The sequence below is a fragment of the Athene cunicularia genome (genome assembly GCF_003259725.1).
Source record: "Athene cunicularia isolate RWA chromosome 2 unlocalized genomic scaffold, athCun1 chr2_part1, whole genome shotgun sequence".
Classification (NCBI taxonomy): Eukaryota; Metazoa; Chordata; class Aves; order Strigiformes; family Strigidae; genus Athene; species Athene cunicularia.
The window spans coordinates 106,781,054-106,792,500 of NW_020799095.1; the positions used below are offsets into that span (position 1 = coordinate 106,781,054).

General features: G+C 37.6%; 1 protein-coding gene across 1 annotated transcript in view; it reads left to right on the forward strand.

Annotated features, from left to right (window-relative positions):
- The first annotated feature begins 1,688 nt into the window (after window positions 1-1,688).
- The window catches only part of LOC113476767 (desmoglein-1-like), a 21,337-nt gene continuing 11,578 nt past the window's right edge, over window positions 1,689-11,447 (forward strand). Inside the window, exons 1-6 of the mRNA XM_026842676.1 lie at window positions 1,689-1,736; window positions 8,405-8,440; window positions 8,815-8,943; window positions 9,635-9,790; window positions 9,936-10,083; window positions 11,006-11,169. Coding sequence (XP_026698477.1) covers window positions 1,689-1,736; window positions 8,405-8,440; window positions 8,815-8,943; window positions 9,635-9,790; window positions 9,936-10,083; window positions 11,006-11,169 — 681 coding nt within the window. The remainder of the gene's footprint in view (window positions 1,737-8,404; window positions 8,441-8,814; window positions 8,944-9,634; window positions 9,791-9,935; window positions 10,084-11,005; window positions 11,170-11,447) is intronic.

The window sequence follows — 11,447 nt, forward strand, 5'->3', positions numbered from 1 at the left end:
CACAACCCTCTAAAGAAAACATCTGGAAAATCTAGAAGGAAAAATGGTTTTAAATTGGCATCTTTTGGAATACTTGATTAAGCAAAAGTTCTGAAATAAGATACTTTGGTTCATTAAAATATTATGCATATTTTATATGTGCAACGAATAACTTTTTTTTTTTTTTTTTTTTTTTACTTAAGCCAAAAGCAAATTTCAGATTGTTGAAAATTTCCCAGAAAAGAGAAAAATCTAGATATGATCCATTTAACACTGCCTGTCCCAGTTTGCATCACTGACTCACTGCTGGGCACAGTGAGTTCAGTACCAAAAGCTGAGTGACAGCAGGGACATGCATGAATGGCTTTGGCAGCCCCAGCCAGCTGCACGGCAGCAAAGCACCCATGCTAAGCGGTGTGTACGCACGGCATGCTGTGAAGCTGCTTACCCAGCAGGAGCACGGGGACTTGTTCTGGGAGGTGCTGAGTAACCCCAGAGGTGCTGAGCCCTCTTTTCCCACGTGGAGTTCAGTCCTGGGAGATGTCCAGCACTGTGGTGGGCTTGGCAGGTTCAGGAGCACAGAAGTCATATTGCACTTTCAGGGATGCAGCATGCACACTCCTCCCATGTTCAGTGGCAGAGCAGAAGTTCACTCTATCTTTTTCTTGCCCATTATGAGGCAGTTCAGGTGTCCCAAGGACACAAGAAAGGATTTGCAATGCCTCTGTTGCAGAACAGAGGGACCTATCACTGAGCAAAGTGGGAAACCCTCTCTGATTTCTCAGTCCCTCACATATTTATGCTCGTGCCATCCAAAATGAGGCCGGTAGTGAGCTGTGCAGCACATCCTCCCTTTCCTCCACTACCTGTTGATTTGAGCAGCTCTCCTGTTTCTCTGGCATGGGACATGTGCACATCTGCCTCTCCACCATGTCAACAAGAGCACAACCCATAGGAAGGGAAAGGTATGGCATGAGGAGGCTTTGCAGTTGGTGAAAGCTGAAAGTCTCCTTCCTCTGCTTCAGTTATTCTTGTGGCCTAATGAATAAAACACTATTTTTTCCCCAAAATGAATATGTTACCTCTTTAATGACAACCCCATTTTGCTCTGAGTGCTGTGCTTCTGTGAACGTGTATGGAACTGACTACATCGTGTCTGGAAGTAAACAAATGGACTTAAATTTTAATTCAAACTAATCACTTCTTAAAGTCCATATTCTGTACGGTAATATTCATTAAGCTCTTCTATTATACTTGGTGCAAGGAGAAAACTGGTAATTGCACTCAAAGCAACGATAAGTTACGATTTTAATGATTCCTTATGTTGTGAGTAATTTATAAATCACTCAGTATCTTTTCAGCGAAGCTTGCCTTCTGTTTTTAAAACGTACCCTTTTCGTATCCAACAAAGGGTTTCAGTGCAATAAGAATTAAGGCGTGTCTCTCAGATTTTACCTGCAAGCAATAATGATGTTGTCAAGCGTTTCAGGTGAGACCAGCCCAGGATTTTGGGGTGGGGAAAGACACTCTGTTATACAGCATCTTCAGTGCTTCCCTCAGAGGGAGGCAGAGACACCTTGAAGGGCTGAGTATAAGGACATCTACCGAGTGTCTTTTTAAATAGACACCAGAGTTGGGGGGGGGGAGGGGAAAAGGAACAGCCTTGTAACCATAACTCAGTTGGACTTGTATCCAAGAAGTCAGATGCCATGGATTGGCTCCCTCACCGAACAGCTGCTTTTCTGTTCCTTTTATTGGTAAGTCAGATTTTAGAACTATACTTGTAAACTCTTGTTGTGTCTTTCTCAGCAGACCCTTACATTTTACAGTGTAATCTACTCCCCCAAAAAAATCTTGTGACATTTAGCGTAAAAACCAAAACTTTGTTTATTTTAAACTGCACTTCTGAAGATTCTATACAAATAATTTAGTTTTTCATTAAATGCTGACAAATGTTTCTTTTGATTTTGTATTTCTGCAGTCTGTTGACATCAATATGTGACTTTCTATGTTTAATGCATGACTTTTCAGGTGAATGTTGTCTGTGGCTACTATTTAAGGAGTCACTGTTATCAAACAAAGTCTTATCGTTATAAAAATCCTAATAACTTGACTGGATATCATTTGGTTCTATGTCTTTTGTTTTTTTGGTGTTTGTTTTTTTTTTTTTTTTTTAATCAGTTGAGGGAATATGAAGAGCAAATCTCTTTTTCTAAACTTATTAGGAAGAGCACTTCAGAGCTGGCCAAATCCTACGGCTATATTCAAGAGAAAACCATGAAATTTAGTGAAGATCTTAGCTGAGTAAAAATCAAGACTTGTCCTATTATTTCACATTACAAAGCATTCCTGTCTTGTAGTGCATTAAGTGCCTGAGCCGCCATGTGCTGAACAAGTGAATACATGACGCAAGTGTTGCTCTTTGGGCTTGTTTTTCTCACTGTAAAAGGAAAGTTGTGGCAGTGGTCAAGTGGCATAGTTACACAATGTGTTCATCAAGGTACAGAATTACCCAGAAAGGATTAAAAGAATTATGGAGGCCCTTCTACAGCTGCAATTTGGTTTTTGTGTGAACTGTTTTTGCTCATCTGTGCTGCTCTTCTGAAATTAGGTAGAGGTTTAAGGCCCTGAAGATTGAAGAGTAGGATTTCTATTATAGTTATGTCCTTTTGTGGCTTTCACACAATTTTACACTGTACACATTATTAACCATAAATGTTTGTTAACTTCTCATTACTGACCGCTCTAGAAATGTTATAGTCAGGGGAAAAGTGTTTTTTGTTAGAGAATATTAAATTCTAAAACTTACTTTGAAGAGATAATCCATGAATTTTAGGTGACAGCTCTACAGTCAGTAAAGTAGAACTAACAAACACAGGGCACAGCCAAGCAAACAGTGACAAAACTTGGCAAAAACAAGTTACGGTTCGGATGAGTTTCAGCTTGCTCAATGCAGCGCAGAGGTCTCTGAGATTCGCATGCTACACATCATGCTAGCACCTCTGGATTTTCATGTAGCATTAGTGACTATTTGTTTTACTCAGTTACCTGGTGGTGCATACTCCTTACGTGTCGACGTTCAAAAAAGGGTGACTGTACTGCATCTAAGATCTGTCCATTCAAAAGAGATTTTGCTGCTTTATCGTCCTTCAGAACTCCGGAGCAATTTTCATTCTTTCATTATATTATTGTTACAATTGTGACTGACGCCGGATACATGTTTGGTCAGGAAAAAGGAGCAATTGTGAAAACTGCTATTTTGTTTTGATGACTATGAAATATTGAACTTTTACTACCAAGAGGGAACAACTGTTGTTCTTATTATGTGTTCTTCTGCACAGCAGTGTTCATGGTGGCTTGTACAGCTTACTAACATCTTTCAGCACTTTATAGAAAGCTGACGGACAAACTGTAGAGATTAAATAAATTATAAATTATGTATCCAATTTTAATGTATTCTGAGAAACAGTCTTGGTTTTCAGATTAATTAATTTTTCATGAAAATCACCTGTCTGAATGGTGTGTCTGGTTAGTATATTGCTAATAAATTGTATCAAATAAAATTGCTGTGGAGTTACACACATTTTAGTACATTACCTCACTTTCAAAAAAAGAAAATTTACCAGCCCTGAAACTAATAATTTTCTATATGCATTTCACCATTGGTGGGACTGATTCTGCAACCCTTGCTCATGTGACTTCAAAGGCATTATTCTCATGAGTAAGGGAGTTCTGTTTGTGATACTTGCACAGACACGTTTTATGGAAATAATCTGTTTGATCAGGTATGACTCTTCTCCTGCCAGCTATCATGTGACACCTAATAATTGTAAATTCACCACATCTCTTATATGCACTTTTGTCTGGCTACATTTTCCCATGTGTTATCTACCTTTTTTTTTTTTTTTTTGCTATGGTTACACCTCCTACTCATAACTTGGTTGCACATAAAAATATTAAGGGGCCAAATCCTCTCCTTGCTTATGCATAGGAAACATCTGCCAGGATGTAGCCAAGAACCTGAAGGTTTTTCTGCCAAAGAATTTTCTTGTAGAAATCGAAACTAAAGCAATTCCACATCCAGGAATTATCACCTAAGATTGGGTTCTTAAATCTGCAGTTTTACATTCTTAAGTAAAAATAGCCTATAACCGAAGATGACTTTGCTGCTAGAGCACTCTAAACCATATTAAAATTCAGGTTTTATTGAGGAGATTTACTGAGGGGACTTAGCATGACTAATTTGAAAAACTCAAATTTGAATGATAATGGCATACACCCTGTACTGAAATTACTTTTCCGTTCATTTTTCTAATGGTTAAGCTCAGTTACTGTATGGAAATTCATTATTTCTGTATGACTCAGCAGAAGATAAACAATCTCAGTGGAAACTCCCAAAGTGGTCAGTTCTTTGAATAAACATATTTTAAAATAAATAAAACTTTGGAATATGTTCTCCTGACTGACACAAGCATTGTCATACTTCTGCTGAAATAGCAATGGATTCTCCATGCTGGGTGCAACATAAAATATTGATGTCAGCTGCTAACACAGAAGGAATAGAAACACCTGACTTCTGCAGGTTAGAAGACAAAATGCCAGAAAAGTAATCCCGAAAAACTTCTCCTTTAAATTGGAAGAAGCGCATTCATTAGTGATCTATGAAATTGAAAAGTATAGACAAAAACATATCAAATGGCTTCTTTTGAAAGTATGAGGTTTTGTCTTATGTTTCAACTTTGCTTCTCATTATTTCATATGCACTGATTTATAATTTTTTTAAGACATGCAGAATGAATACAGAGAAGGGATCATTATTTCAACCCTTTACTAGTCAGAGCTTTGGCTGAGTAGGAAAGATGTAAAAATCCCAAAACGCTGACACAACCAGAGCTACCATGGCACTCTGATGACTAATATAGTATGTGTGAGTTCTCAGCACTCCTCCCATCCAGGCCAATAACAATACCGCTGTTGACTTCAAAGAGAGAGAAGCAGATCCAATATGAATAATGCTGGGAAGACGTTAAAGGTGTGTTCAGTCATTTAGATTTGAGTAGGTGGAGGAGGGAGGATTCCATAATTGCGTATAATATTGCTTGGCAGTCAATTAATGATTAGTTAATTCTTGTTTGCAAATTGCTTTGAAGGTGCAAAGAACCATACACATCCTATGGGGCTAACTCTATTCCCAGTTACATCAGAATAAATCCAGAATAACTCCAGTGTGACTAAGATGTCATTTTGGACACAAGGTTCAGGCTGTGTATCATTATGATAAAACACAAGCTTTCAGACAGGCCACTTTGCAAGTGATAGTCACCATAAATGTTTCCTGCCTACACCTCTTCCAACAGAAGCCAGAAACAGCTTGTGCAATGGGCCTCTAGTTTCCCTGGAGAGTTTCCATTTTTCACAGTCTCTCAGAGACTAACAAGACAGCAAATCTCAATATCATTCTGATCAGCTTGCCTACCTCAAGGTCCTCAGGATGCATCCCACACATTCTAATGGCTCCTATTGATTTAATTAATCACTGAATCTATGGAAAGTACTGTACTCGAATATTAGTTTAGAAGGGAAATTTGTTCACTACCTACATGTATGCTGGAGCTAGCTGCTAAGAGACAGTACCTCTCTGCTGACAACAGCACTAGAAAAAAAGGGTTTGCATCACAGAAAGATATTAGAAATAGACAGCTGGGGTGGGGGGACCATTCTAACTGCTAGTGACAGTGAAGAACTGGAAAACATTAGTTGAGAAGGCACAGGAACCTCCATCGCTGGATCAAGTTGGATAGATGTCACTCCAGAATGGTTGTGGTTTAGCTGATGCTAGATAACTTTGTCTGGTGTCTGCCTGCCCTCCTTCTTGTAACACAGCAGTAACTGAGAGAGATAAATGCAGACATCAAGCTCGGATCAGCCTTTTCAAATAATATCACAAACTGTACTAAGGACTCCGGATTCACAGCTACCAAGACTTCTTTCAAGATCTTCCATTAGCAACGTGTAGCAGAATGGGATTTTCCTTAGTCAGCACAGGACAAGTGTGGAAATAGAGGGCCTAAATTTAGAATCCCCAGCATTAGTGATGAATGAATTCTTGACATTCCCATTATTGGTGCTCAAAAACAAAGGATGAAACTCCAGTTTAATATGTATATTCTTCATTGCTTGAAAACAGAACTCCTTATAGGCTGAAATCAAGTGTTTTATGGATATTCATGTCCTTAAAGAACATAATTCTTTATAGGCATAATTCTTATTTCAGGGACACTCGACACAGTTTTTCAATTAGGCCTGCTAATGAGTTCAGTTAAGCCTGCTATGAGAGTGATGTGCCTGGATGTAAGGTATTAGTCTCACTGTTAAATAACAGAATTGACCACAGGATGCAGACAGTAGACAAGATTCACTAACATTGCACTGAGAGGTGTACACCCATACTTTTCTGGGTCAGGATAATTGCTTGCATGCCAGAAGGGATTTCAGCCTAAGGGTGGAGAGGATTTCACTGCACTCACCAAAGCAGGCTCTGCTCTGCCAGTGGAATCAACTGATAAAACACGTTGAGTCAGTGCTATTTCTGGTGGACTTCATCACTCAGGTTCTCTGGTGAGGGTGTAATCTGCCCCTTCTACTCTCCCTTGCTTCCCCAAGATCTAAGGTCGATTATAAAAGGACAGGCCTGATGCTCCCACTGGTGTGAAAAAAACCCACAGTTTAAAATGGAGTCTGATATTGTCCCTTCTCTGAGATGAATAATGGCTGCACATGAGTTTGAACCCCATTCTGCAGCTAGAGATTTAAATAGTCACCAAAACATAAACTCAGATTAAAAAATGTATTCATGCTTTCAGCACAACATTAACATATTGTAATGATTTTTCTCCAGAGTACTTTCTTAACTGTTTATGTCAATAGAAAGAAATCCTTACTCCATGAATAGTCCGATAAATTTCAAGGTATATGCACACCAGATGGGCAGTTTCACAACCTAAATTCCCTCATTCAGAAGTAGATTAGGTCAGGCATTATGTGCCAAGGTCTCAGGGAATGTTCTGCGCAAGATTGGATCACTGGAGACATTGATCTGTAAAGGACAGATGGTGAACCTCTTATGGAATATAGGTAAATGTGGAGAAGAGGGAAGAGAGAGGGAGGGTGGAGCTGCTGTTCATTAATCTGTTGCATGTAAAAGACTGCTTTATCATGAAGTAAGTGGAAAGAAGTCTGTGCCCATCTTCCAGCCTTGACAGAACAACGCAATAAATTTGAAGTGAAGAAAGTCCCATGAGGTAAAGCTACCATAGAGGAAGATTGTAACAGATTTTATCCAAGTATAACTGACATAAAATTCATCAGATAAAACAAATCAGAAAAAAAAAAAAAAAAAAAAAAAAAATGAACAATACTGGGAAATAAGAAGGAAAGTGGAAAATTGATAACTACAGCTGTTAACCATATTTGGCAAGAAAAGAGAAGCTCTGCAACACTTCTTGAGTCACCTGGATATTTTTGTTTCTCCCAATGATGAATGAAGCAAGCATCCAGTCCTGCAATTCCCATATTCTTCACCTTTTATCATCTGAAGAGTGCAGACTCAGGTCCTAAACCCAAAAGTTATACTCTGAAAAAGTACATTCACCAAGTGAACTTCATTTTCACATCTTACTTAGGAACAAGGTTAATTAAACTGTGCCTTCTTTTGTGCTAATCAAGAAAGTAGAGATTCTTTATTATTTTCATTTTAAAGTAATTACATATTGCATCCGATCCTGCCACCCTTATTTACTCAAGACTTTGGTTGCATTGTTAGACCTCAAATCAAAGCCCACTGCACTCCAGGGAAATCTGCCCAATAACTGCACTTGGCTTTTCATCTTACATTGAAACTCTCCAACATCAGTGGGCAGTTTCAATAAAACATTTTTGTTCTTTTTGATTAAGTACTCTAGGTCTTCCTAAATAAGAAAAATAAATAATAAATTCTTTAGAATAAATACTCCTTTTCTAGTTTCCTAGACATACTTTTCAGTAAAAACTCTTGCAACTACTCCTCTCTTCAGCTGAGGTGTTACAACCTAAAAATCTGTGTGAAAGCTGTATTTTGATATAGGTGTAACTTGAATTCGCTACTGCACATCCACTCAAAGTTCTTCCTTGAAAGACAGAATTTATTTTGAAGGTGATAGCTGTCAAAGAATTCAAGGGATGGATATATTAAAAAAAAAAAAAAAAAAGAATTGCACAGAAATTCATTTATGGAAATCCTGTGGCTACTGCCTACATAGGCTATTGCAATAGATTTAAGAAAAAGAACTGCTCCAGTCCTGAAGTATAGCAATGTATGGCAGTTGGGTTTTGCTCACTGCATTTTCCCCTGCGTTTGTATATGTCAATCTTCTTATTGTTCTTTCAGGTACTCTTTGATTTCAGCGCAGGATTTCATGTGGAGGTAATATATATTTCTTTCAGAACTGATTTTTTGATGAAAGTAAATGTAACTGATGCAACAATGAGATGGAAAATACTGAACTAAGACATTTCTGAACTTGAAGACTGAAAACATATTTAAATATTAAACAGTTGCAGGTAATAACCTGCTCACCCTCTCAAGAGAAGTTCTCCTGAACGTAATAGGAATGGGAATAGGAATAATTTTCAAGTAAACATGTACATTCTTAGAGTTGGGAACCTGCAGACATATGAAAAAAGAACATGATCTATAAAAATCCCTTTTCTCCTTATCATTGGAAATTCTAAATGTCTGTATTAATTTTAAATGAATTACGGTTACTGGTCGTATGATACTTGAACTCTCTGTCAAAGGTAAAAGAATGGGATGAAAATGGAATGGCAAGATGGAAAACCTTCAGAAGACAAAAACGTGAATGGATAAAATTTGCTGCAGCTTGTAGAGAAGGAGAAGATAATTCTAAGAGGAATCCAATTGCCAAAGTAAGTAGAAAGAAAAAAGTGTTCACTGACAAAGAAGTTTTTTCTAAAGATAAGCTGATAAGAGAGATTTTAAAATATATTTGCTTAGAGTCGTCAAAGCAAGGAATGTAGAATAAAAGAAATATTATGCAATATTTCCAGCTCTGCTGAGACAATCTGATAAGGTGAACCAACGTGGCTGCTAAAGGTCTCACCAAAGGTTTCCTAGAACACTGCCATCAGTCTACTTCCCAGACAGCTCCAACGACAGCCTCTTTGTATGCAGCATCTGTGTACTACATTGCAATATTTTTCTTTTCTTTCTCACCCTGGGAAACTCCTGAGCAGAAGTTCAAGGATAGTGCATGACTTCCGTGGGCAACAGAGCAAAGAAGTCTTCCTATCCCCTCACCGTGACTGTGCCCTTACTGAGGTCCAGCCACAGTGTGACATTCTTGGAAGTTTCCCTCTTTACTTCCCTGTCAGAAGATTTAAGACAAATAGAAAACCTGTCCAGCACTTAAAGGGAGATGTATCTCTAGGCTGACTGTTTTGTAGAAGAGGTTTCCATTGGTTCTGACAATTGAATCTTGTGATACGTAGTCGAGAAACTGAAATTATGTAGAATTTTTTTACAGGAACTAATAGGAAAAAAAAACCCTGCAGGTGTCCTCAGTAAACTGGCATAAATTATTATTATCTATTATTGTAGATCCGATCAGATTGTGAAGAAAAACATCCAATCACATACAGCATCTCTGGAGTTGGAATTGATCGTGCCCCCTATGGAATATTTGTTGTTAACCCCAGAACAGGAGAAATTAATATAACATCAATAGTGGATAGGGAAGTAACCCCAGTATTTGTTGTAAGTACTCCCCCTTTTCTTTTACCTTTATAATGATGGATCCAGGGGGGGCAGGGAGAGCAGATAGAAACAAATTTATTTGTTTCAGATTGTTACTTTGCTTACTTCACTTTTGGTTTTAAAACAAGTAAATCTCTTTATCTAGATACGTTGCTTTGCTAAGCACTCAGTGACGGGTATAGATTTGGAACCACCTCTTGAACTTCGAGTCAGAGTTCTGGATATAAATGATAACCCTCCTATATTTGCACAAACAGTATTTACAGGATCTGTTGAAGAAAGCAGTATGGACAGTAAGTAACTATGTTATGCCTATTAGAGTACAGTAAGTGAAACTCCAAGAATACAGTTAATATAAACCTGGGGTCCTCATTCTACTTTTTATTAGGCAACAACATATATTGGCCAGGACTGCTGCAGAGAAAGGAGTGGCAGATGCATCTCCAAGTGCTATTCAAGCTGGGGCCCGAGATTATTGCCTAAAATTAAGCAGCAATGTTTCCTTCCCCCTTTGCTCCCACACATAAATGCTGAATATTCCAGTTTCGAACCATACCATCATGCAAATTCTTTCAGATGTGAAACTTTACAATAAATCAGTTCATTTTTTCTCATTTAAAAAAAAAAAAAAAAAAAAAAACAAACCACAAAACCAACCACATTGCGCCTACTCTTATTTTCTTTGAGGTTATATAAAATATGTTTTTTCCTATTTTTCCTAGTTCAAATATTTGTATTTATAGCCTGAGTATTGCAGTTTCAGTAGAATATTACTACATAAACCCTTACTTAAAACATTAAAATGGTCTTTTTTACCAAAAGGGCAACAATGAGCATTAGACATGCGAATAGCACTGAGGCACCGGTACCTAATGCTCTTTTTCTACTTTCTAGAAATTCTCATTTAAAACTGTGGAGGTATCTTACATTATCTACAAGCTCAGTACTTACTGGTTTTACACAGTCCCTATGATGATTTCAAGAAGCTCAGTGAAAATCTGCATTACTCCATCTGATCTTAATTTTTAATGCATTTTAGAGCCATCAACATTCAGTCAGAATCAGTACTACAAAATCAAACTTTTGTTTTTCTTTGTAAACGTCAATGAACAGACAGCATTCTATCACTTTTATGCACCAAGCACTGTCTTGAGTTTTTTGCAGGAACAAAACAGATTTTCTGATTTTTTTTTAACTATTATTTTTTATTCTTAGACACACTGGTGATGAAAATAATTGCATCAGATGCAGATGAACCTAATCACTTGAATTCTAAAATTGCCTTCAAAATAGAGAGTCAGGAACCTTCAGGTCCACCCATGTTCATTATGAATAAATATACTGGAGAACTACATCTTGCAAATTATCTTGACAGAGAGGTAACATTTCCCTTTCTAAAGTTAAATAACATGATGTTGTGGTGTGTATATATGTCTGAAAACAGAATAAGAAAAGTTACTGTTCCCGTGCTCTGTGAAAATTTATACAGAATTTGCCAGTTGTTTTTACAAATAGTACAATGAATGACACTACTGTAGAGTTTCTAAAGGTAATTCAGACTAATTTCAGTCACAGATCCATGCACATGTGCCAAACATTGAGACTGCAATAAAAATTAAGTGCAGACAACTAAGATATTGATTTTATTCCTGAGGCT